At 41.0% G+C, this 27902-nt stretch overlaps 1 protein-coding gene across 3 annotated transcripts in view; it reads right to left on the bottom strand.

Moving 5' to 3' along the window:
- Nucleotides 1-27902, bottom strand: part of ELMO1 (engulfment and cell motility 1) — a 584995-nt gene that overhangs the window by 258540 nt on the left and 298553 nt on the right. For all 3 annotated transcript variants that reach the window (XM_025292040.3, XM_025292041.3, XM_006053724.4), the window contains exon 15: nt 684-792. In XM_025292040.3, the coding sequence (XP_025147825.1) occupies nt 684-792 (109 nt within the window). The remainder of the gene's footprint in view (nt 1-683; nt 793-27902) is intronic.

Here is a 27902-nt window from a genome sequence, read left to right as displayed (position 1 = left end):
TTATAGGGAATGGAATTTAGCTGCTATAGGGAGACTCAGTGTTAACAATAATTGCAGGCCAGGTTAAATCAGATTTGCCTTAACTGGTTAAAACCAAATTATGCAAGGGAGCAAAAGGCAAGAGAATTATCATGCTCTCTATTTCTAGGTATCCTCTCTTAGATTCTGTAACACTGTGTAAGGGAGGAAAAGAGCAATAAGCATATTTCTGACCACACAGCTACTAATTTCCTTCAATAATTCTATCTTTCATAGAGAAAGGATTATAAGCAAGTAAAATACTTGGAAGCAAGAGAATTTCATTAAAGTGTGCCATTTTTCTTTATATAAGAAAGATGTTTCAAAAAGCAAAAAGAAAATGATTTACTGGTAGCTTAAAACTGGAATTTTAAAAAAGAAACCCATAGATCTTTTCCTAAACAGAGCAATATACACTCTTACAATATTTTAAATTTGGTCACAATACCTGCACATTTTTCCATTCCTGTAGATTTTAGTATTTATTCCTAGAGCAGACATGCAGAAATACATACACGGGAAACCTGAGTTAAAGAATGTTCGGTCCATGGGAACGATGCCCATGCTCAGCTGTCAGCACCTTGGGAACCCTGCCTGTAGGTGGGCACCCCCAGAAGCTGGATGTCTGCCAAGCTTCATACCCTGTGGGAAATGAGGGTACTTACGCAGCTCGCCCACTTTCAGGATTTCACACAGCATCTTGGTCAGCTCTATACTACTGCGGCCAAAGGGACATTCATGCTTATCTTCTCGGCTACTGTTCTCAAGCACAATCTGCAAGCAGGAAAGGAAGGAGGTCAGAAAGGGAAGTCAGTTTACAGAAAACATCAAAAGTGTTGGCTGTATTGTAATAGAGAAACAGATCCACTTCAGACCACCAAACCAGGTCTCTTGGGAGCAGAACAAAATTGTACTCTAAGTATAGTCTCTGTATATAGGGCTGAAAACGCTCTTGTTTTCCAAATCTCCTAAAACCATTTCCAACTCTGTAAGAGGATATTTTGCTCATCAGTTTCCACTTACCCAGAGGTGCCCATGGAGAGTTTTTTAAAATAGTACAATAAAGACTTTTTACTTAAGTAACAAAATCACTCTCTTATTCTCCCAATCATATCTTCCCTTTCCTGGGAATAGCAACTCTCCTTTAACGACTTCAGCTCCTACAGTTTCTTTCTTTTTTTTCAAATATTCTTTTCCACTATGGTGTATCATAGGGATATTCTATACTTCTCTATGCTATACAGTAGGACCTTGTTGTCTCTCCATTCTATATCTAAAAGTTTGCAAGAAAGTGAAAGTCGCTCAGTCATGTCCGACTCTTTGCAACCCCATGGACTGTATAGTCCATGGAATTCTCCAGGTCAGAATACTGGAGTGGGTAGCCTATCCCTTCTCCAGTTGATCATCCCAACCCAGGAATCAAACTGGGGTCTCCTGCATTGCAGGTAGATTCTTTACCAACTGAGCTATCAGGGAAGCCATGTAAAAGCTTACATCCTGCTAATCCTAACCTGCCACTCCATCCCTCCCCTCCAATCCCCTTCCCCTTTGCAACCACATGATTCTGTTTCAAAATAGGTTCATTTGTTTCATCTTTTAGATTCCACATAAAAGTGACATCATATGGTATTTGTATTTCTCTTTTTGGCTTACTTCACTTAGTTTGATAATTGCTAACTGCATCCATGTTACTGCAAATGGTATTATTCCATTTTTTTTTTAATGGTTCAGCTCCTGTATTTAATCACATATTTCCCACAGGAGTTTCCATGTTCTTACAAGAGCTCACCCCGGCATTAGTTGACCAAGCACACCTAATGGACATGTGACACAAAAATGGACCATCCAGAGCTCTTCCCTGAGACTTAGCACCATAATTGGGAAAATTGGCCCAACTATGCTTATATTACCCAAGAGGTATGAGTGTAGGAACTACCTGAAAGTGAGTCTGCAAAAAATAAAAGAAAAGGAAAAGAAAAGCAAGTCAAAATGCAAGGGGAAATACAGCAGAGGCAGGGGTGGCCGTGGCATTTGAGTGCTGAGCAAAACTACCTCCCCAAATTTATGGTTTATTTGCTCAACCCTCCCTTTGAAAATTATTTGTGCCATCTAACAAATTATCTTCTTTCCTTAAGCTGGTTTGAGATATTCCTACCATAACTAAGGGAGCCATTTAGCACATTTATTAAACAAAAGTAAAACAAAAAAGGGAAAACGCTACTTCAGGAGTAAAAGGCTATTAGCCAACTGTTCTAAAGCACACAAAATAATAATAATAATAAAAATTAAGGTTGCCAAACTTCAAATTCATATGTTGACAAAAAGAATAATCAGCTTATTCATCTCTGAAGCTCCCTATAACTTTCCCAGTGGGGTTGTCTGGAATGTCCTTAAAAGCTATAGGACCTTCAGTAGGTGTCTCCCAGAAGCGTTTACCACAATGCAGTATACCGACTTATGTGGTCCCCCCACCCCCAGACTATGACTTCTTCAGTGGAAGAAATGGTGTTTTATTCATTCAATCAATAGTAGTAATTGAGCACCTACTGTCTAACAGAAAAGTGCCTAGGCCCATAGAGTGGAGAGCAAGACCAGGGCTCTGACCTATAGGAGCATCCACTCTAACCATGGCAGACAGACAAAATGAAAGAGGCAATTACAGAGAGAATAGCACTGATATATAAACACTATCATGTATAAAAGAATTAGTGGGAAGTTGCTAAATAACACAGGGAGCCCAGACTGGTGCTCTGTGATGACCTAGAGCAGAGCAGTGTGGGGTGGGGATGGAGGCAGGGGAGGGAGGGAAGGGATACACACACACACACACACACACACACACACACACACATATGACTGATCTGTGTTGTTTTACAGCAGAAAGCAACACAGAATTGTAAAGCAATTTTCCATCAATTAAAAAATTAATATATTTTTTGAAAAAGAGGTAATTATAGTTTATAACAAGTGCTATGAAAAAGATTAACTGGTTGAGATGGTAAAGAGTAACAAGAAAGACCTGGAGAGGAGAGTACAGATAACCAGGTGACTATTAGGAATCAAGGGGTGAAACAGAGTTTGCATGTCAAGGTCTAGGAGAAAGAATAGTCCAAGCAGAGATCAAGTACAGAGCCGCTGAGTTGAGTAGCGTATGTTTCAGATACAGTCTCCTCACATGGCCTGGTCTACAATGCAGAGGCGTCTGGAGCTGTGCCAGGCAGTATTAGGATTCCAGGAGGCCGAGCAGGGAAGAGAGAGCCAGAGGGTGTAGAGGTTGGCTGAAACCACTGCCCCAGGGCTCCAGTGGGTATCATTTTCAAATTCTGAGATGCTAACCTGGAAGTTGAGACAAGTGAGCAACATGGCCTGATTTGTTTTGAAAGATCTACAAGTGTAAAGAATGGATAGTAGGGCCTAAGAAAGAAAGTGCAGTCCTTGCGGAGGGCCTATAGCATCCCTGACAGAGATGAAGGCGGCTCAGCCCTGACTGCGAGGGTGCACTCATTACACAGGAAGTGATCAAAAAAGGCAAGGAGAACACACAAGAAATGAATACGGAAAGTGCTTAGGAAAGACAGATAACAGGAAGACCGTTTGGAAGAAGTGAAGAAAAAAAGAGAAAATTAAAAGGGGAAGAAGGAAAAGTAAATCAAAGTGCTGTTTTATTTACACAGACTGGGTTCCAAATAGCAAAGTAACATGAGGCAGCACAGGATATGGAGAATGGTTTAAAAACAAAGGAGTAGGGACTTCCCTGGCAGTCCCGTGGCTAAGAGTATGCCTTCCAATGTAGGGGGATCAGGTTTGACCCCTTGTCAGGGAGGTAAGATCCCACACGCCTCACCAGCAAGAAAAAACAAAACATAAAACAGAAGCAATATTGTAACCAATTCAATAAAGACTAAAAATAGTTCACTTCAAAAATAAATTAATTAAAAAAACCCAAAGGAGTAGAATTTCAAAAAGAATGTGCTCCCATTGTTTTCCTCACAAACACTATAACAATAACACACATAAATATACACACACATAATCATGCACATTGACAGTATCACAAACAAATCAACAATTTCCATTTGAGGATGTTCCTTCCAGCATCACAGGTATACCTAACCCCAATCACAACAGAAACAGTTCCACTTGCTGCATCAGGGGCAGTTTTCAAAGCCTTCATCATTGTGGCTTTATCACCTTTATGATTGTCCAAGAAGTTGATGAACTATCCCATTTTGTGGGACTTGTCAACCATTTGCAGCAAGTGCATGCTTGCTCAGTCACTCAGTCATGTCCAACTCTTTGCAACCCTATGGACTATAGCACTCCAGTCTCCTCTGTCCATGGAATATTTGCAGCACATGCTCACATAGATAATTATGCATTGACTATCAGCATGAATCTAGCCTTTGCTGTCCTTAAGATTCATCATAAAAATTCTTTCTTACAGTCTCCTTAGCCAACACACATTCTGAGTTAGTTGCTTTTTTCTCTCAGAAAGCTCATCATAAACTCCAACTAAATCCCTTTTCCTGCCAAGCAGAAAGGACCAGCACTGCAGTCCTTGAACGGCTCTGCCCCTGTTCATGGTCTTTTCTGGAAATCTGCCTGAATGTGAACAGTCTCATTCAACTGAGCCTGAATCACTTCTTCCTTTTAGGTGAATCTTTTCTGGTTCTAACCAGAAATTCCAGTTCAGAAAAGCAGAAGGGAAGAACGACCGTATTCCCATCCATCAGTGAATTTTCATTTCTCTTTGAAAATATCTGTATCTGAGACAGCCCCATCAAGGAGCAAATCTGAATCTGAGGATGATGGGGAAATGAAGGGAGGAAACCCAGCAGAAGACAGAACAGAAAGAAAAGACAGGAGACAGGTGGTTTTCAGCCAGCCTGTGGCTCCCACCGAGGACACTCCCTGGCATTTCACATTAACATTCCGTCAACATTTCATGAGCACATCAATATTTAATGAGGATGTGATCTGAATACACTGCGCGTGGAATTACTGCAGCCAATAAATGTTCCGAACATTTCCAAGGCACTGTTGATTAGCAGGCACTAAATTAAGGAGTAATTTAAGTAACCAATATGTAAATCAGCTTGGAAAAGCCCTGCTCTTCACTTTTTAATGTACCATCCATCTTATCATATTTACCCACCTGAAGAAAAATACAGTCTCCTTCTTTACTGGTTTTTTCAGACAAGACTGACACAAATCATTCAAGTTAGTTACCTGCATGGGCTTCAAGGTCAACAATGTCACAAAAATATTCAGAAAAGACTAAATTATGAATGTTACTAATAAGATATCACTATAGTGAGAGATCATTCTTAGACTAGACAGTAGTTTTTTAACTTAATATACTAATATATCTGTTTTCAATTTCAACATTCTGGTACTATCCATGTTTATCTGACATACTTGGGCCTCTATCTGGAAATATCAAAGCATATTTTTCATCTTTATTTTTTCCCCTCACTCTTTGGTTTTAAGAGCAAACAAACTGTAACAGAAACCTCGATGGGTGGAATACATATTTAAACTTTCTATTATCACTTACCTTAGAATATTTCATACAGCAAAAGAAGTTGTAACTGTCTGCATATTTTATAAAACACTGGATATGTATGCAATATTAAGTATAAAACATTTGATCAAATACTTCAAGTTTACAGAGTACATTTACATATATTCTATCCACTGACCCCAACAAGTCTATAAGATTAATGAGGCAGATACTATTATTATTCTCTTAGGAAAGCTGAAACAACAAGAAGAGGTGACCTGCTTAGATCATACCTAGGTCACTCCTGGAATTCAATTTTTAAGGTCTTCAATTTCCAAATCTCTTTCTGCCCCATTATAGCTTACAAATTGCTTTCACATACACTTTGCCATGAAACTCAATGGATTTCTTGGTCTCAAGAGGCTAAGGGAACTTTGATCAATTTCCTCTATCTCACTGAAGTGGGTCTATAAATCCCAGCCCCTCCTAGACAAAGGTATAAGGTTCTCTCTTGGTTCTTTTATCCCCCGAGGGTCAGTAACAATTACCTGGGTGAATGACTTTCTGCAGAGTGTTCCTACAGGCTTTGTTTTCATGCATTTTGAGTTCTTCTGCACTGGTGCAGATGACAAACCTAACTGGCTTGGGAGTGACTATTAAGAGCTGAGAACAAGGCCAGCCACACTCTAGTAACTGCCCTCCTCTAGCTTCTGGGACCACCCTTACCCCTTAGCCTCAGCATCACATTGCTGACATTTACATTGTCCCTGGCACACTTTCCTCCACCTTTTCCTGAGTGAGGCTCATCTGGGGTGAGTCCGGTTCATTCAGCTTTCCCTGTAGCCAGCCCTGGAGCAAGCCTCAGGGACTTCCTCCATCTCCTCTCATCTGTGGAGACTTCTTGTGCGCGCCACTTCAACTCCGAGTGTCACAGGAAGCCTCAAGGTCTCCTCACAGGCCACCAAGGACAGTGTGTGAACCTGCTTACACCAGAAATACAAGATAGAAGGTCCGAGGTGCTTGTATTCAAGCAGGCATTTTCCACGGGGTTATACAAGTTATACATGAGGTTATACAAGTTATACACGAGGTTATACAAGTTCTGCTGCTGCTGCTGCTGCTAAGTCGTTTCAGTTGTGTTCGACTCTGTGCGACCCCATAGATGGCAGCCCACCAGGCTCTGCCATCCCAGGGATTCTCCAGGCAAGAACACTGGAGTGGGTTGCCATTTCCTTCTCCAATGCATGAAAGGGAAAAGTGAAAGTGAAGTCGCTCAGTCCTGTCGGACTCTTCGCAACCCCATGGACTGCAGCCTACCAGGCTCCTCCGTCCATGGGATTTTCCAGGCAAGAGTACTGGAGTGGGGTGCCATTGCCTTCTCCGTATATAAGTACAGACAATGAGAAAGGACCCCGAAACACAAATCACAGTCTGATAGTTTTGGCAATAAAATCCCAAGACTAAACAGTTACAGTGACCATAGGAACCTGTCCTCGGAGCCTTGTCAACCCCACAAGCTCTGCAAAAACTTGTCTCTTCACCCACCAGAGAAAATGCCAATCTTCTCCCGTGTTAAACCAATAAATAAAAAATAAAGACCTTTACTGTATCAACAAGTCCCCTCCCTACCCCCAACACAGCGGTACTTCTACATTAGTAACAGAATCATGGAACACCCCAGAATGAAGTGTTAGCCCTTAGATCTCATCATTGACACCCAGATATTTTCTGGATCAACGTGTAAGGCCACCTTGGCGGGGGGTCTTACATCCACAGGAATTTGGGAGACAAGAGCGAGCCACCTCCTACATTTCCCTTTGTACCAAAGATAATGGTGATTGGTACCAGAAAACCAGAGGGAAAGCTTTAGAAAGAGCACTGAGCTACCTCAAAAGGGTTGCATAAGACCTTAATCATGATCATGAATTTTGAGCAAGTCCCTAAAAATTAAACAGACATGCCAAATCCCTAGTATGCTTTTAAGTGTGCAGAGAACAAAGTAATATTACAACCATAGAAAGTATGCCAAGCAGGAAAATAAACCAGAGCAAATCAGAATCCCAGGCGGTCAGTCTACCCAATCTACCACCACTTCTTCACAGATGAGCATAGTGAGCCCCAAAGTAAATAGCTTTAAAGGCACAGACAAGATGGGAGAAAAAGAGAAACAGAACCTAATATTTATCAAGAACTTTTATTTTACAGACTTTGTTCTAAATGATTTCACTGATTATCTCATTTAAGGTACATGTACTACTGTGAGACAGGAATACCGCATTGTCCCACTTTACAGATGGAGAAACTGAAGCAAAAAGATGTGGTATAATTTGCCCAGGGTTCATGTAACAGAAGTAAGCAGACCCAGCTCAGGGACTCAGGGTGTCTAACACTAAAGCACACATTCCTGGTTACTGATTCCTACTGAAACACATGATACTAACTTTTACTGAAAAAGGAGAGGGTGAGATAATTATAATAAAGCTTTGATCAGGAAAGTTCTTATCAAGGTAACAAATGACTAGAAAATGTGGCTCTAGACAGATATTGTTTCCCTGCATCTACTTCTAATAGATTTGGTGACTTGATAATGACTTTCTTAATCTCAGTTTTCTCCCACAAAAACAGAAATAGGAATACCCACCCACAAAAGGCTGTAAAGATTAAATGGAAACAGAAAATGGAGGTAAAGATCTCAGTGCCTGAGACATCTCAAATACTCAATGAGGGAGACGACTGATCTACTATTACTATAGTAATTACATGAGCTCTTGTCTTAGTGAAATATTCTTATAACTCTAGGGTAAAGATGTTGAAAAAAATCAAACAAAAGAAAACCAGTCACAACTGGTATCAAAATTATTAATCTTGCTCTTTGGGAAAGTAAGAACTTGGGTGGAATAAATATTTCTGACTTAGGTTTCTTGAAGTTCTTTCAGCATCTTTTTACAATGGTAGTTCTCAAACTTGAGTGAGCACTGGAATTATTTGGGGGCTTATTAAACACAGACAGCTGGGTTGCTCCCCTAGAGTTTGACTTAGCAGGTATGGGATGGAATGTAAGAAAATATAAAAGCAAGTGAATCGAACTCTAAATTCTTTGGAGGCACTGGGGGGATTGAGGGAGGAAGTGTTAGCAAAGCATTTTAGAGTTCATTTAAAAATTATTTTTAGCAGCATAGTCTTTAAGAAAGAGAAAAAAACTTCTTCCCTGAACCTTGATTGGCCCTTTAGAGAGAGACACTGTCCATGGCATGCCCAGGGCTGAAAACCCAGACCTCTAGGCCTTCCGAAGGGCCAATGATACCAAGCAATTCAAATGGAGCAACCAGATAAGAGTTGGAGTAACAGATCACCAAGGAAAAGACCATCTGCAGAAGAGTTTGCAGAAACTTAAGGAGCAGTTTCCAAGAGCAAAAGAACAATGCATCTCAGGAAAAGGAGATTTTTTTTCACCATTTTCAGACTGGTGAAAAACCAAGGTAGAAAGCACACACAGGGAACTGAGATAAATAACAATCTGGACAAATGAGAAGAATGGTATAAAACCCAGCTAATGAGGTGAAATTCTTTCAGAATAAAATTAGGCAATTGCACATACAGAGGCATAATAAAGGCCATAAATATAAAATGGCAAGGAATTGACTGGGTAATGGTGTAGTAATTAAAGCCTGGAGGTTCATAATAGACCTCGAATGGAACATTAATCAACCAAAAAGAAATGCTGCCTGCACTCTGATATAGTGCAACAAAAATAGGACGTGTGAAACACAGCGAGCAATCACATCCACGTGCTGCTGAAAAGTCCTCCCTTTAAACATGAAGTCAGGGAGCACCAAGAGGGGAAAGGATTAAATAACAGCAGGGATGACTTGTGTTTGCACCTGTGCCTGCACAATGATGCCACTGCCACTGGAGGAAGTCGAGGCAGTAGCTCTGTCGACTGTTCCGGGGCCAGAGGATAGCAGGAGGAATTCCGTAGCTGATGCCTGCATCGAAGAAACCAGGTTGGAAGATCTCCTCTCTCTGGGTTGGAAGACCACCTCTCCTAGGCCAGTACATGTGTTCTTGGGCCTAAGGATGGTAAAGGTGTGAAGGCACGTGTAATGACCCATAGACGCTTGGAGAGGCAACATCTGGTTTATTTAAAGCAGTGGTTCTCTAACCGAAGCAGGCATTAGAATCATCTGGAAGCTTATTAAAACTCAGATTGCTGGGCCCCACCCTCAGAGTTATGATTCAGCTCTTCTGGGGCAAACCCAAGAATCTACATTTTCTAACAAGTTCCCAGGCAATGTGGATGCTGCTAATTTGGGACCACATTTTATGAACCACTGTTTTTAAAGTTATACCACGTCTCTCCTTCCAGTTTCCATCATTAACAAACCTCCTGTTTTTAAGGATGTGAAAAGCAATGAGAGTAGAAAGAAGAAGAAATTTAAAAATCTGAGTTTTGGGGGTTTTTTTTCTGTGACTAATAAAAAATATTATTAAGAATAATTAAATAAAACCCATAGAAAGAGAATGCAGTTGGTAGTGGCCAGGGGCTGGGGGGAAGGAGAATGGGGAACAACTACTTAATGGGTATATGCTTTCCTTTCAGGGTGAGGATAATTTATGTCTTAAAACCAGACAGAGGTGATGTTTGCATAACATAGTGAATATACCAAATATCACTTAAAAGTTCACTCTGAAATTGTTGATTTTATGTTATGTGAATTTTGCCCCAGTGGGGGAAAAAAAAGAATGAATATATATGGACTTATTACTATGTGCAAACTGTTAAGTGTTTTAACTCCTTTAGTCTTCATAGTCCGTCAAAGCAGGATATGTTACACATAAGGAAACCACACCTCAGACATTGAGTAACAGTTAAAATGTGATATGCCAGCAAGGTATGATTTCTACACTGCAGTTTAAACAGTTTATTGGGTGATATGAAATGTGTCTGTCTCCAAACTGGGGCTTAGGACTAACCAGATATGGGCACTAGAGGACATAGTTCCAAAACGGCTCAGGATGACACTCCTCCAGGGCACCCAAGGACAGCCACACTCAAGGGAGTGAAACATGAAGGCCTTACAAAGTCCCCAGTATACACTGATGAAGAAGGGCTCCGCTGCATATGGCGTAAATGCAAATCACATAGCTTTCCTTGCATTTATTTGTGAAAGCTCACATTTTAATTATATTGCTGATAAACAGGACAACTGTTGGTCGGCTCAAACTTTCAAGCACTCACTGCTCACCTGAAGATCTTGTTAAAATACAGATTCTGATCCAGCAGTCTGGGGTAAGCCTGAGGTCCTGCACTGCTAACCAGTTCCCAGAAGATGCTGATGACGCTGGTCCAAAGATCACATTTTGAAAAGCAAAATACTTCCCCAAATGTATCATTTGAATTCTAGCCCCACTCTCCTTCATACCCTTTGATTGAGTGATTCATCCAACAAGCATTTCTTTAAGCATTGATTATTGCTAAGTAACTTGCCAGATGCTAAAAATACACATATAGATAAAATACCTTCTTTAGGGACTTGTAATCTATTTGGAAGACATAAAGGGATGGCGGTCAGATATTCACGTGTAGGGCAGATATTCACTTGCTATGTACCTCTTTTGTGTCCTTCTATATTGTTTGCATTTTTTACACAGAAATAGGACTTTCTGGGATGAAGGTGCATATAAGATGCAGTGGGCAGGCAGGCTTAGCTTCATCAAGAGGGTGAAACTTGGAGAAGAAACTGATTCCAGACTCTATTCTGAGGCATCTCTTTAACATTCCAAACCAGAGGTGAGCTATGGAATGTAATAAAGATTAATTACAACTGGGAAATGGATGCCGGATGAAGGCAGAGAAGCCCCTCTGTATCTTGGGCAATATTAACAATAAATCACACGATCACAAGGCAGAATTTTGACTCACTCAGCGTTGCATTACTGAATACAAATGCCTCCTGTCTCCTTCAATGGAATACAAAGACACCAAGATGTTTGGCATTGTCTGACAGTCACTTTTAGATGAAAAATTAGGCTTGACATTTCTCAAGCCTGATTTCTTACTGAGAAATTGTCACCACTGTCTTAACAGTTATTGCAGTCTTAAAGCTATGTTACACTGAAATTTATTTGGATATAACTTGCTTTACTAAACAAACACATTTCAGGAGAGCTAGTGATGAAATAGATCACACCTGTTTTCTCACTTGGCTTACAGATTTATAAATTCACTCTGTTTTGGAAGTATGGACATGAGGGGATGGAAAGGTGAGGAAGAGAGAACTATTTTCCATCATCATCTTCTGGACAATAATAAATTGGCCTTTGCAGAAGCATTTTCAAACAGAAAAGAGTGTCAATTTTCCAATTATATACATATTAATTTAGCTACAATGGGAAAGTTACTTATTGAAATCTAATTAAATTAGGTCATACATTGTTTTACTTCAAGTTAAAGGCATGTGAAAAGAGAATCTATCTTCTATTAAATCTAGCTTTTTAGATGGAATTTATCTCATTATATCTGATTCTAAACTTTGGCTACTTCTGCCAAATGAGAGATCTCTGCTATGAGACAGCCTGCCTATAGAAGTTGGTCCAGATGTGGGTTCCCAGCAGTCCAGAACTGCTTCCCCTGACACCTCCCCACCGCCCCCTCTCCTCCTGTGCCTGTCTAAATTGTCCTTCTCCTTTGGACCCAAGCCAGTGCTACTTTCTCCATAAAATCTTATGCAATTCCTTTGTCTAAAACCTCATCCCTTTATCTGTGAGAAATTTACCTTATTTCTCACTGCACTTCTCCCTTTCTGCTCCAAAGGTGGCTCAATGAGTAAAGAATCCACCTGTAATGCGTGAGACTTGGATTCAATTCCTGGATTGGGAAGATGTCCTGGAGAAGAGAATGGCAACCCACTCTAATATTCTGGCCTGGAGAATTCCATGGGCAGAGGAGCCTAGTGGGCTACAGTCCATGGGGTTGCTAAGAATCGGACATGACTGAGTGACTTTCACTTTCACTTTTCATATATGCCTTATTTCCCCTAATGGGGCTGAGCCTTTAGGGTCAGAAACCACATGTTAGTCACCTGTGGATCTCCCACACTGCAGCAGAATCATACATACACTCAGTTCAGTTCAGTTCAGTCGCTCAGTCATGTCCTACACTTTGCGACCCCATGAATCGCAGCACGCCAGGCCTCCCTGTCCATCACCAACTCCTGGAGTTCACTCAAACTCATGTCCATCGAGTCGGTGATGCCATCCAGCCATCTCATCCTCTGTTGTCCCCTTCTCCTCCTGCCCCCAATCCCTCCCAGCATCAGAGTCTTTTCCAGTGAGTCAACTCTTTGCATGAGGTGGCCAAAGTATTGGAGTTTCAGCTTCAGCATCAGTCCTTCCAAAGACTAGTGCTCATTAATGAACAATTATCAAACAAGTGAATGAATAGTACAGGGTACAACTCCAGCCAGGCCCACCGAGGGTTCATCACCATCCTTTATTGTGACCACTAGCTTGTGAGAATTGAACATGGGAGTTTCCATAATCTATTATTTCTGTACATTCACATGCATCCTGAGTTCTAATCATCTTCTCATCCCCTGTCACCCACATTCCCCATCCTATTTCAGAAGCAACGACTTCTGTATGTTCCCAGCAACCTCGGACCTCACTCCTTTCTTCATCATGGGGGTACTCAGGACCCAGAAGTTACTTGCCATACAGCCATGCAGCTAGGAATCCAAGCGGAGGAGGAAACTTCGTTTAGAAACTCTCTTGAGAAACTACTGCTGTGCATGGCCAACATGGCAGATGAAGGACGAACTCAGAAGGGAATGCTCTCTGGACCAAAGCCCACATTTCAAAGGTGTGCTCAGGGAAACTGTGTACTCACCTTCTTTGTGCATTGTGAAAACAAACATTTACAGAGCGTTGGAATGTGTGAAAGATGTCCTCAGTTGCATGTTTATGGAAAACACTTGGCAAGTATTTGCTATAAACGCTTCCTATAAATGCTGAGAATGAAAACCAGCAGAAAAAAAATGTCTGTGATGTGTCTGGGAACCAGCTTCCATAGTAAAGGAATATGCCCTCCACATACCCACCATGCTCCACTTCTCATCCTCCTGTTACCATGAAGGGGTGGCACAGAATCCCCCTTTTTGGGTTTAGGTGATTGGGGCAACATTCCAAGGCCTTCAAATCCAGCATTCCAAGTTGAAGTCATGAAAGAGAAGCCTACTCCTGTTTCCGAGGTAGTGATGCTCCCATAGGTTCATTCTCTTTTGTGCACATTGGGCACCAGCTCTGATTCTAAGTCCCCTGTTCCTGGAAACAGTCCTTCCATACAAACCCGAATTTGCTTGCCTGATGATGAGCCTGTCCCTAAGTTAATTTTATGATTTGTTATTGTTTAGTTGCTAAGTTGTGTCTGACTCTTTGCGACCCCATGGACTGTAGTCCGCCAGGCTCCATAGGACTTCCCAGGCAAGAATACTTGAGTATGTTGCCATTTCCTTCTCCAGGAGATCTTCCCAACCCAGGGATCAAATCTGTGTCTCCTGCACTGACAGACGGATTCTTTACTACTGAAATGCGAAGGACACCCACTTTTTTATGATGCTTTCAGGTAAAACATAAAAAATGGGAGGAAAAAGACTCAAAGTATTCCTTTATAGCAAGATTAATAGGGAAATTTCTTCTAATTACTCTACAACTGACAAAGATCGCTGAAGATACGGGCGGAGAGGGGAAGACAGTGTTGCAGGCTAAAGCAATGAATGCTTGTGATTTTCCCAGGAAGCAACCTTGACCAGCCCCAAACTGTGCTTTGGAATGAACCAAGCTCCTCTTGTGCCACCTGAGGTACATGTGGGGACCAAAGAGAAGTTGGCTGCTCTTGTTTCCAATCAGCTTACATGACAGTGTTAAGAGTGTAAGTATTAGGGAGATAAATGACCTCCCAGTTGTTATAGCCCCCAAAAGACTATTTTTTCCTTCATTTCAAAATCCTTTCTTTAAAAAAAAATGACACAAATCTTAATGCACTTAAAGCTGCCAAGGCAAAGAAATGCAGCTGCCTGGCTGTATTTGCATTTACATGGGTGCCAAATTCTGTTCCTTCACTCATACTCTTGTGTGCAGACACCTCCTGCTAACCAAAGGTCCTCTAAACTGCATGTTATTTGAAGCTAATGATAAACATCTTGCACAGCAATTGTTTTGCTTACTTATAAAATTATTTCCTGTAGGGTTTTCCTGGTGGTTCAGATGGTAAAGAATCTTCCCGCAATGCAGGAGGCACGGGTTTGATCCCTGGGTGGGGAAGATCCCTTGGAGAAGAGAATGGCAATCACCTTCAATATTCTTGCCTGGGAAATCCTATGGACAGAGGAACCTTGCAGGCTACGGTACATGGAGTTGCAATGAGTTGGACACGACTGAGCGATTAACACTTTCACTAAATTTTCACTTCAAGTCCATTACTAGAAAAGGAATTAAGTCAAAAGAGCTTGTTTGCTTAAAATATATTTTACTGATATATTTATAAACCACCATCCAAGAAGCTTGTATCTCTTTATACTCCCAAAAGCAATGGGAGAGAATTACCATTAAAATCATTGCACCACCAAAATCCAGAATACTGACAAAACCAAATGCTAGTGAGGATGTGGAGCAATAGGAACTCTTATACACTGCTAGTGAAAATGCAAAATGGTACAGGCACTTTGAAAGACAGTTTGGTGATTTTTTAAATAAAACTAAACATACTCATATTATTCTGTCCAATGACCACTTTCCTTGGTATTTATCTGAAGGAGTTGGAAACTTATCTTCATACAAAAACCTATCCATAGATGTTTACTGCAGCTTTGTTCTTAATTGGCAAAACTTCGAAGCAACTGAGATGTCTTGGAGTAGGTGAAGGGATAAATGAACTGCAATATATCCAGATGACAGAATACTATTCACTGCTGAAAAGAAATGAGCCATCAAGACATGAAAAGCCATGAAAGAAACTTAAATGCATATTAATAAGTGAGAGGAGCCAATCTGATAAAGTCATGATTTTCACGATTTCAATTACATGACATTCTAGGAAAGATAAAACTATGGCGATAGTAAAAAGATCAATTCTTGCCAGGGGAGGATGAGGGCAGTGAGGGGAAAGAGAGGCAAAACACAGATAATGTTTAAGGCAGTGAAAATACTCTATATAATACCATAGTGATGGATACATGTCCCTATACATTTATCCAGACCCACAGAATGTACAACAAGCGTGAACTGTAATGAAAACTATGGACTTTGAGTGATCACGATGCATCAGTGCAGGTTCATCCTCTCAGATATGGATGTCGTTAGTGGGGGCAGCTGTGCATGTGTGGGGGCAGGGTATGCATTGGACATCATGGTACCATCCCTTCAATTTTTCTATGAACCTTAAACTGCACTAAAAAAAATATAGTCTTAAAAAATAATTCATAGGACCCATCTGAACCTAGGATGGAAAAGGAAAATCTATATGTCCTTGACATTTTTCCCAGCAGGAAAAGGAAGTGATTAGTAAGCACCAATCTGTCCCAATTACCCCACAGCTCCAGGCTGCCTCCCCAGCCTTGGCAGCAGCCACTCCTGAGTCCTATAAAGCTGCATCTTTTATGGGACGGGATGGTGATGAGAGGGGGGGCGGGGGGTGGTGGTTCCCCTGTAGGCTCTCAAGGGAAGAATTCCTATGTAAGTACTCTCAGTTTTGTCCTACTCTTTGCGATCCCATGGACTATAGCCCACCAGGTTCCTCCAGGCAAGAATCCTGGAGTGGGTTGCCATTTCTTCTCCGGGGGATCTTCCTAACCCAGGGATTGAACCCAGGTCTCCTGAATTTCAGGCAAATTCTTTCCCATCTGAACCACCAAGGAAGCCCAAGTACAAATCACTAAATTCAATTAAGAAAATTCTGGATTTAGAGAAGCTTCATTCTTCCTCTTTCTACTTCTAAGGCATTCTAGTACAAACAAAGTCTCACATCACTCAGGGCCTCTCTCTTCCTGCTCAGAATCACCTTTTGTCAGTTCCTCGGCTTTGCTGACAATAGGTTCCTAGGGGAAAAAGGTCCCTGCTCAAAATTGTCTTATTTGAGAGAAATGACGATTAAATAATAAAACATGTAATTATAGAATTCCAAATTGAGTCAGTGCTCTATAGGAAGTAACAAGGAAAGAAAATCAATAAAGGAGGAGCCTTGAGGATGAAGTACTAAAAAATGAGAGTTACGTGGGCAAGGAAGTATGGGCAGAGAAAAGTGGAGCTGAGACAGTGGGAACGACATGTGCAAGAGCCCTGTGGCACAGGAACATCACCATTCAAGAAATGAAAGTGCAGCGAAACTGACTTCCCTGATCTTGGTAATCACAAGTTTAGGGACAGGTATGAATGACATATATCTGTGTCTTCTCAAAGTATAAGGACCTTATAAAAGTATAAGGACCCTTGTATTTATTTACAGAATAGCATTCGATAAATCAGAGAGAAATTAAGCTGTTAAGGCTGTTATTATCTGTTACTAATAGTGCTTCAGCTACTTTATCAAATACAAGAAAAATATTGTCTATGATTTATATTAAATTTTGGAATCTTAGTCTTTTTCCTCAAGACAAAGGAAAAATTGATAAAATTGAGATCAAAAATAAAGCTACCTGACAATGTCAAACACTTCTGGGTGTACCAGGTGTATTGCACAGTTCCTAAGGGGAAAGCTATTTTTACTGAAGACAATGGGACATTCAGGAACACTACCATCTAAATTCTATTATACCAACACAAAATGCTTTCTGATTTGGTAGTCAGGCTGCTGATACTGGCTAGACTGAAGTCACATGAATACAATTTAAAAATGAAAGTCAGCAGTGATTCACCCAAGTATAAGCATCAGCATATCTGAGGCAAGGCCATCTTGGGGCATACCTGTATAACTGCTAATTTGGTTTCTATTCCAGAATGGACAAAGGACAGAAGGACAGCTGCAGTTAGCATATTCCAGATAAAAACCCATCTCTGTGGCTTCTTACCTTGGGGTGACTGGTGATCTGGCCAGGAGGCAGAACACAAGCACCCACTCGATTTAGACACCCACTTAACAGATAAGTGCTGTAGAGTACGCAAACAGCATTACACTTGGAGTAAAACAAAGGAGGTAAGGTGGATGGGAAAAAAAGGATGAAATTACAATCTTATATTTGGTGGTGAGAAGAGGCCACCCTGAATCTAGAGGAAGTGAGAGCAAAGGTACCCCTGAAAGGGGAGCAGATTCCCTGGAGAGGAAGCAGCAAGTACAGACAACCCTCACAGATATTAAAGATTTGGTTCCAAACCACTGCAATAAAGCAAATATCAAAACAAAGCTAGTCACACAAACTTTTGATTTTCCAGTGCATATGAAAGTTACGTTTACACTATACTGTAGTCTATTAAGTGTGCAATAACATTGTGTCTAAAAAAACAATGTGCATATCTTAATTAAAAAAAATATTTGATTGCTAACAAATGTTGACCAGCAACTGAGCCTTCAGCGAGTCATAATCTTTTTGCTTTTGGGGTTCTTGCCTAGATATTGATGAGTGCTGACTAACCAGTGTGGTGGTACTGAAGGCTGGGATAGCTGTGGCAATTTCTTAAAACAATGAAGTTGACCCCATTGATTGACTCCTCCTTTCATGAATAATTCTTCTGTAGCATGCAATGCTGTTTGATACCATTTACCCACAGTAGAACGTCTTTCAAACTTGGAGTCAGTTTTCTCAAACTATGCCACTGCTTTATTAACTAAGTTTGTATGATATTCTAAACCCTTTGTTGTCATTTCAGCAACTTTCACAGCATCTTCACCAGCAAAGGACTGCACCTTAAGAAGCCACTTTCTTTGCTCATCCATAAGGATTTTGTCTCTTAAAGGTTTATTATGAAATTGCAGCAATTCAGCCACATCTTCAGACTCCACTTCTAATTCTAGTTCTCTTCCTATTTCTACCACATTTGTTGTTACTTCCTCCACTGAACTCTTGAACTCCTGAAAGTCATCCGTGAGAGTTGGAATCAGCTTCTTCCAAACTCCTGTCAATGTTGATATTTTGACCTCCTCCCATGAATCACAAACTTTCCTTATGGCATCCAGAATGGCAAATCCTTTCCAGAAAAATTTCAATTTAGAGATAACAACAGAGGAGTCACTGTCTATGGCAACTATAGCCTCATGTAACGTATTTCTTAAATAATAAGACTTGAAAATGGAAATTACTCCTTAATCCATGGGCTGCAGAATGGATGATATGTTAGCAGGCATGAAAACATTACTCTCCACCGCAGCTCTTAGGTTAACTGTCAATGACCAGTAATATTTTGAAATGAAATTTTCTTTTCTGGGCAGCAGGTGTCAACACAAGCTTAAAATATTCAGGAAATCATGCTGTAAACAAGCTGCAATATAGGCTTTGTTGTTCCACTGATAGAGTACAGGCAGAGTAGACTTAGTATTACTAATTCTTCAGGGCCCTCGGATTTTCAGAATGGTAAATGAGCATTTTCATCAAGTCACCAGCTGCATTAGCACCTAACAAGAGAGTTCTTTGAAACTTGATTTCCCCTCTCTAGCTATGAAAGTCCTAGATGGCATCTTCTTCCAACAGAAGCCTATTTTGTCTTCATCAAAAATCTCTTGTTTGGTATAGTCACCTTCATTCACTATCTTAGCTAGATCTTCTGGATAACTTGCAGCAGCTTCTACATCAGCACTTGCTGCTTATCCTTGCATTTTGATGGAGATGACTTCTTTCCTTAAACCTCATGAATCAACTTTTGCTTGTTTCAAACCTTTCTTCTGCAGCTTCCTCACGTCTCTCAGCCTCTACAGAATTGAAGAAAGTTAGAGCCTTGCTCTGAATTAGTCTTTGTCTTAAAGGGAATGTTGTGGCTGGTTTGATCTTCTATCCAGACCACTAAAACTTTGCCAATATCAGCAATAAGTCTGTCTAGCTTTGTTACGATCCATGTGTTAATGCGAGTAGCACCTTTAATTTCCTTCAAAAATTTTTTCTCTGCATTCACAACTTGACTAACTGGTTCAAGAGGCATAGCTTTTGGCCTATCTGCCTTTGAATAGTGGTGCTGGAGAAGACTCTTGAGAGTCCCTTGGACTACAAGAAGATCAAGCCAGTCAATTCTATAGGAAATCAACCCTGAATATTCACTGGAAGGACTGATGCTGAAGCTGAAGTTCCAATACTTTGGCCACCTGAATGTGAAGAGCCTACTCATTTGAAAAGACCCTGATGCTGGGAAAGATTGAACGCAAAAGGAGAAGAGGGCAGCAGAAGATGAGATGGTTAGATAGTATCACAGATTCAATGAACATGAATCTGAGCAAACTGTGGGAGATAGTGAAGGACAGGGAAGCCTGGCATGTTGCAGTTCATGGGGTCACAAAGAGTCAGATATGCAACTGAACACCACCACCTTTCAATATACCTTCCTAACTAAGCTTAATTATTTTTAGCTTTTGATTTAAACTAAGAGACATGTAACACTTCCTTTCTCCTGAACATTTACAGTCCATTGTAAGGTTATTAACTGGCCTAACTTCAATCTATTGGGTTTCAGGTAGGGACATCCAAGGAAAGGGAGAGAGATGGGCAATAGTCTGTTGGCAGAGCAGTCAGGAAACATATAACATTTATTGCTGAAGTTTGTCATTTTATACAGGCATGGTTCATGCAACCCTAAACTATTACAACAGTAACATCTAAGATGACTGATCACATATTATATATTATAAAATATGATAATGATGAAAAAGCTTGTAAAGTTTGAAGTATTACAAGAATTACCAAAGAGACACAAAAGAAAAAGATGCTATTAGAAAAATATTGATAGACTTGTTTGACAGAGGGTTGCCTCAAACATTCAATTAGTTAAAAAAATAATGCCACCAATATCTGCAAAGAGCAATAAAATGAGGTATGCCTGTACCAGACCCAGAGATTGGAATGCACCTGGAATGTACAAAGTAGACAGAATGCTATGAACTGAACAGTATCTCTCCCTGCCCCAGTGTGTATGTTAAAGGTCTAACCCTTGGTCTTCCAAAATGTGATTATATTGGGAGATAAAGCTTTTAAAGCAGCAAGAAAATGAGGCCATTAGCATGGGGCTCAAATTCAATACAACTGAGGTCCTTATAAGAAGAAGAGAGACACCAGGGATGTGAGTACACAGCAGAATGGCCACAGGAGGCCACAGTAAGAAGGCACCTGTCTGCAAGCCAAGGAAAGAGGCCTCAAGAGGAACCAACCCACTGGCCTTGACCTCAGACCTCCAGCCTTCAGAATTGTTAAAGGATATGTTTCTATTGTCTGAGCCACCGCATGTTTTCTTATGGCAGTCCTAGCAAACTAATAACCAAGGGGAACTTCATTAACTTGATAAAGAACATCTATAAAGACTCTACAGCTAACAACATCCTTAATGGTAAAAAACTTAACTCTTTCCCCCTAACATCAGGATTAAGGCTGGATATTCCTTCTGACTTATTCAGCATCTTGTTGGAAACCCTAGCTAATGCAATAAGATAAGAAAAGGATATGAAAAGTACACAGATTGAGAAAGAAGAAATAAAACTGTTGGTGCACAAATGACATGATTATTTATCCAGAATCTTTCAAAGGACACGCACAAAAAACCATCCTGGAACTAATAGTCAATTATAGCAAGACTGTATGATATTGGCTTCATTAAATCCAACAAAGTCCACATTAATGCAAGATGTTAATAACATGAGAAACTATGTGTGGGAGAGGGACTGAAGGGGTAATATATGGGAACTCTGTGTACTTTCTGCTTAATTTTTCTGTAAACCTAAAACTGATTTAAAAATAATGTCCATTATTTAAAAATAACTTAAAGAGCTAAAGAGGCCTATAACACTTTCCACTTAGATACACAGAAGAGAGGGGATTCCCAGAAACTTTTCACCTCTTAAAGGGACAGGCAAAAGTGAATAGCAGCTCTTGGAACTTTAGAGAGTAGCACAGCAACTACAGCAGAAAGAGGAGAGGCCACACCATGCCCCCAGCACAGCAGCTACTAAGCCCTCCACAATGAAGGTAGAAAGTGCATAATTAAAAGGGGAACTTAGCTGATGACAGCAGAAAGGAGACAACCTGTCACAGAGCAGGTACTCAATAAAAATGTATTTGTTTAACTAGAATAATGAGACAAACAATGGACCATGTGGGCTGAGAAAGAACGGATGTGGAGAAAGAATGAGAAAGTACGGCTGGGTCTAAGGATGGACCCAGGACAGCCCCTGTTGACTAAGGGTTTAGCTGATACCCTCATGAGCACAGCGTCATCCACACATGAGGCTGCCTGCAGTTTCTAACCTTGCAGTTCACTGGGCCTAGTTTGTACTGTGTCAACTGCATTGAGTTCCTTCTATTGGTTGGTTACATTTTTTTTTTTAATCAAGCAATCCATCCACATGTTTTAAAATCCCACTATGTTTTACAGTTTAAAAACAACAACAACAAAAACACTTTAGATACAGCTAAGTAAAAAGTTCTAAACCTAATACCCAGCTTGGGCTGATGCAGAGGAAAACGAAATATGTAACTACCAGGTTTAGACCTGCTTCAGATTCCAGGTACTGAAGTAGGTACCAAAAGAACTCAGGCGGTGAGAACTCAGGGCACGTGCACTGCTATATCTAGCAAATGTTCATGGATGTGGAACCAGCCTTCACTCCTAAGATGATGGGTTGTCTGAGATAAAACCAAGCTCATGCTGAACAATGATCTTATCCTGAGGCCTGAAGTATTCCATTCAAATCATTGGCTTTGGAAGTCAGAAATTCTGCTTTCCAGTGCAATTAGTATATCTAATCACATATATTCACACTCTCAAGGGGTCTTGATTGTTTGGCAGGAACAGCTTGGTTATTCACAATCAATGAAATTAATGCCACAATTTTTAAAACATGAAAAAAATGTACACTAAAACAAGCCTTCAGGCTGCAGACCTTGGTCAAAGAAAGAGTGAAAATAAAATGTAAAGAATAAAGTATTTAAATGAATAATTAGACAAAGATTAAAGTCCCAGCAAGGCTTTGCCTTGAGGTTCTTGTTAGCCTATGGATTCTGTGCCCCAGATCACCTAGAAGGAAAATATCACTCTAATAAAAAAGGTTCCTTTACATGAAAACTCTGTGTTTAACTGGCAACATATAATTTCATTAAAAAAAAAATTAGGAGCAATTGCTGCTGTAAAGCCGTTTCAGGGACAAGGGGAGGGAGGGATCTGTCAGCACTAGGGGAAGAAAAAAAAATGATGTGCCACCAAGCTTTATTCCAATCATTTACTTCATAGTTAAGTTTAATTACACATTACACACCGTCTTGTAATTATGCCACTTGGGAAACTGCCAATTTTCCCCTTGAAATGTTAAAAGTTCCTTAATGTATTTTAAAGGCTCACCATTGCCTCCATCAGCACCCCGTTAGTGCATGAGGGATACTCGGTTTCTGTGCCCCTTTATGTGCAGGCTGTGGGCAGCGAGAATTCCATTGCACGGTCTGACACACAGCACCGAGGGCTGACTGTGCGGAAAGCCCCCAGACACTGGACTCATGTATTTATAATAACATCTGATGCCTTTTTTTCTTTAATATTTACAACCAGAGAATTTGAGAAGCATGCCTAATCTTTTCCTCTACTCTTGGGAGGTTGAAATTAAAGTCCTTTATTCTCAGCAAGAGAACAAATACAGGATGAAGCACCTGCTCTCCAGGGGCTGACAAGGCTGGAAAGACAACATTCAGCGCAGAAATACGAAGCCCCCAGGAGACAGGACAGTAACCAAGTATAACTTTATGCACCAGGAAAAGAAAAAGTCAAGTAAGAGACGCTGAGCACCCACTGCGTGATGACAATGCACCCAGAACTTCACAAAGGGCCAATATCATGGCCACTAAGTCGGGTCCCTCAGGTAGCAGGCAGACAACTAGAATTCATAAAGCAGCCAGACAGAATGTAATAGGGAGTCCTGGAGCTCGCAATTCTTTTCGAGAGAGACAGTGCAGGCCCTGCCACAGGCAATTTAAATTCTCTTTTCATTAAAAATACTGTCTCAAGTGAGCAAAATACATCCTTAGAACTTACTTGATTAGCAGTTGCAACCTCTCTATGAATCTATGAACCCCTAAAAGGCACAGGGTATGGACACGAAGTATGGAAGCAAACTCTTCAGTGTTAAACTCAGCTCTAGCACAAGCACTTCCTTAGCTGTGTGTAATCCCGCCTGTGTATCAGTTTCCCCATCCACAAAATGGAAATAATGACAGCGTCAACCTGAGTGAGTTAATGTTGAATGTGAATATTGAAAGAGATTTCTCTTCCTTTGCCTGTGTACAATTGCTTCAGTTGTGTCTGACTCTTTGCGACCCTACAGAGGAGCCTGCCAGCTCCTCTGTCCATGGGATTCTCCAGGCAAGAATACTGGAGTGAGTTGCCATCCTCTCCCCCAGGGAGTCTTCTCGAACTTGGAATTGAACCGGTGTCTCTTATGTCTGCTGCATTGACAGGCCGGTTCTTTACCACTAGCACCACCTGGGAAGCCCCTCTCTTTGGTTTGATGCTTTTTAGTATCTGAGAAAGGAGAAGACAATGGCACCCCACTCCAGTACTCTTGCCTGGAAAATCCCATGGATGGAGGAGCCTGGTGGGCTACGTCCATGGGGTAGCTAAGAGTCGAACACGACTGAGTGACTTCACTTTCACTTTTCACTTTCATGCATTGAAGAAGGAAATGGCAACCCACTCCAGTGTTCTTGCCTGGAGAATCCCAGGGACGGCGGAGCCTGGTAGGCTGCCATCTATGGGGTCACACAGAATCAGACACGACTGAAGCAACTTAGCAGCAGCAGCAGCATCTGAAAAAATGAACCGTTTTTTATTTTCAGTGTGAATATGTCTCCCTCTGAGAAAAATATAAGCAATAACAGAAACATCTCATTTGCATACTTGTGGCTGTTATTGCAACATATTTAAATAGCTTATCTGACTTTTTTAGGCTCTAGGATTAATGAACAACATGCTTCTATCTGGCTGTAATGCCAAGAGGTTTTGAACCTTCTGAAATTCTTCTGCTTGTCACTTGTCCTGTCACTAGTCTGAAACTAATGACCACATCTGCAATCTGGAAAGCTTTGTAGTGATCTCTTCACCAGGCTCGATTACCCCTTTAAATAGCATGATGTGAGTAGCAATCAAATATGTGGTAATATGACAATATATAAGAAAAAGACAACCTCGGTTTTCAAAGGATTTACAGTCTAATAAAGACACTGTGATATTTATATAAAGTCTGTAATAAAATGGAAGAAGTTGACACCTCTCTTCCTTTTAGGAACAACCTTCTGATCATGCTAGATTTAGGAAAATCAGAACTGAATATAAACACTTGTTTGATGGTCCCATCAACTTCCCATGTCTTTTAAGCATTCCTCTGATTCTGTCCCTTTACCCATCATGTCCAGAAGAACAGACCTGTTGTATTCATCACAATCTAAGCCCTGAGAAAGGAGGCTGCAGAATGCAAAGAGCCTAAGATTTGGAAGCCAAAGCCTAAGTTCAAAGTCAGCTGGTCTCCTGGCTGTTTGACCTAGTGGAGCTCTTAGTACTTCTCTAAGTCCCAGTTCCTGAATCTATGTGATAACACATCTGTCTCACAAGCTTTTCTTGAAGACTGAGCTAAATATATGGAGCGCATCTTATGTCACCCAACCTGTACTAGGTACTTATTTTCTCTGAACAATCAGCGGAAGACAAGTATCACCATAAAGAATTACTTCCATCCTGAAATGATGTCTTTAGTTTAGCATTTTTCTCAGGTATTTTTTTCCAGTCCCAGTTCCTCCCCAGACCTGACCATTGTGTGTCGGGAATCCTTAGTTTCTTCCTCCTGCTTTGTGGCTAAATCTTGGCTCCCACAATAGCCAGTCTGAGTCTTGAACCAAAAGAAAACAAGTCATTTGGTCTCAGTGGTTTCCAGTGAATAATTAAATACAGCAAGAATATATGCTCTAAGACCAAAGGTTTTATTTCCAATGGAGTCACTAAGCTTCTTCCTTCCAAGGTACTAAGAATTGCCATTCCAGGGAGTAAAAACAAAAGCAAGATGAAACCACACACTACATGCTCAATTATCTGTCTCTGAGCGACAGCAGAATCGCAGGAGTGAGCCAAGCACCACCTTCCACCTCTCACAGAGTGAGCCTTGGGTGGGGGTGGGGGTGGGGGGCTCTGGGAATGAAGCATTTCCAGGAAAAAAAAGCAATTATGCCCAAAGTAAATAAGACTCAAAGTCTGAAATCATGCTATGTCTTCAGATTTTACTCTGGGCACAGTGGGATGCTCAGATTTGCAATTTCTCCTTGTGTTCTGTGCCCGTCCAAGTGTGGGTTAATTCAATTACGTCTGCTGCTTTCATTAATACATGGTTACCAAGTTTATTCAAACAATACATGAAAAACCAGACTGCCCATCAATAAATTCATGTTGCAAAAATATACTTTTATATGATTGTTAAGAGAACCAAAGACCATGATTCCCAGATGATAAAAATGAACTGATCACTGGCAAGAGACGATCGAAATAAAACTAAAGAAACTACTCAACTAGCAAGCAATCATTAAAATCCACTATGTGCCAGGTGCCAGAGGTAGAGCTGTGTGGGCCAGGGGTGGTTCCCAAAGTGTTCTGAACTGTGGTTAGAAAAATCTTTCTAGCAGCTAGCCTGGAAGGTGGGTTCAAAGAGTGCAGGCTTTAGCAGGGAGGTTATTAAGATAATATTGTAACAATCTACATGAATAGAAAAAAGGGAGCATAGATGAGAGGAAAAGAGAAAGTTTAGAATGGAGAACACATAGAATGTGGTATCTATATAGGTTTGGGCTCACTGCCTATTAGAAACGAAGACCTGGACAGATGTCCCATGTACATATAGGGTCTGGATGTCTCCAAAGGACTATTCCCTCACAGAGTGCAGATCTATTTCATCTATGACACCATTGTCCATCCACTCAAGCCAGTATTTCTCTCTTCCTTGGAGAGAATCAAATTTATCTCAGCTCCAAAATAATTCATTCAAACTGCTTCTCCCCAATGCCACGGCTACTACCCTCAATCAAGTGACCATCATTTCTCTATAATTTCCCCAATTTCATTTTCACCGCTAGTATTGATTTCTCACGTTTCTTTTCTGGCAGGAGAATGATTTTTCTAAAATTGACTCTCATTCTCTTTCCTTAAAATAGTGCAGTAATTCTTCACTGCCTTTGGGTTAAGGCCCAAACAACTTAATACTACATGAAGGGTGCCTAACGAACCAGCCCACAATTATCTCCCAAGCCATGATCATATCTGCCACTCCCTGCCTTAACCATGCTGTGCTATTTGCGGTTCCTTAAACAAAGCACACATCTTTATGCCTCTGTTTGTATGTTTCCCTCTATTTAGAGGACTTTCTCACACCCTTTTCCCCTCACCTTATAACTATACTACCCAACAGGAGTGTTAATGCCACTTCTTCTAGGAAGTCCTCCTTACCTGATATCTGTGTTTGTGATGCTCCTCTGTGTCCCCAGTGTCACTCTTACCCAATCAAAATCCACTGAGTGGCTTGAAAAGTGCTGGTATTTATCTCTTCCCCCAGCTCCCCCTACTTGCCATCTGTAGACAGTAAAATCCTCAAGGACAGGACTCATGAGTGACTTGTTGCTTGGGGACTTGCTGTCTCCTCACTCACTGCAGGCTATTTGATAGTTACTCAGTAAATGCATGGAGAAGGAAATGGCAACCCACTCCAGTGTTCTTGCCTGGAGAATCCCAGGGACGGCGGGCCCTGGTGGGCTTCCGTCTATACATGCAGCCTGAGTGCCTGAAAGGAAAGTGGTCCACAGACTGAGCCATGAGGATCATGCGCATTTGATAAGCAGGCAGAAGGAGAGAAACCCATCAGAGAGACTAAAACAGTCAAGGAGAGAACCAAGACAGACACCATAGGCTGCAGGCAAAAAAGGGAGAACCAGCCAATGGAAACAGTGTCCAGTGTCAATGGGAGGGCAAATGAGACAAAGGAGGAGGTGAGGGCTCTTCATGTAGCAGGAGAACAGTTTCTGGAAAGTGATGGGTGCCAAGTGTTGAAAAGTCAAGGGCAGGTGAGTTAGAACATGGCACAAGAAGACAACAGGGAAAAACACACAGTGCTTGAGGGAAAACAGTAGCTGGAGGGTGGTGGAGTGTATCAAGGGCAAAGAAGCAATGTGTGTGTGTGTGTGTA

The sequence above is a fragment of the Bubalus bubalis genome, chromosome 8 (genome assembly GCF_019923935.1).
Source record: "Bubalus bubalis isolate 160015118507 breed Murrah chromosome 8, NDDB_SH_1, whole genome shotgun sequence".
Lineage (NCBI taxonomy): Eukaryota > Metazoa > Chordata > Mammalia > Artiodactyla > Bovidae > Bubalus > Bubalus bubalis.
This window is presented reverse-complemented; position numbering and strand designations above follow the sequence as displayed.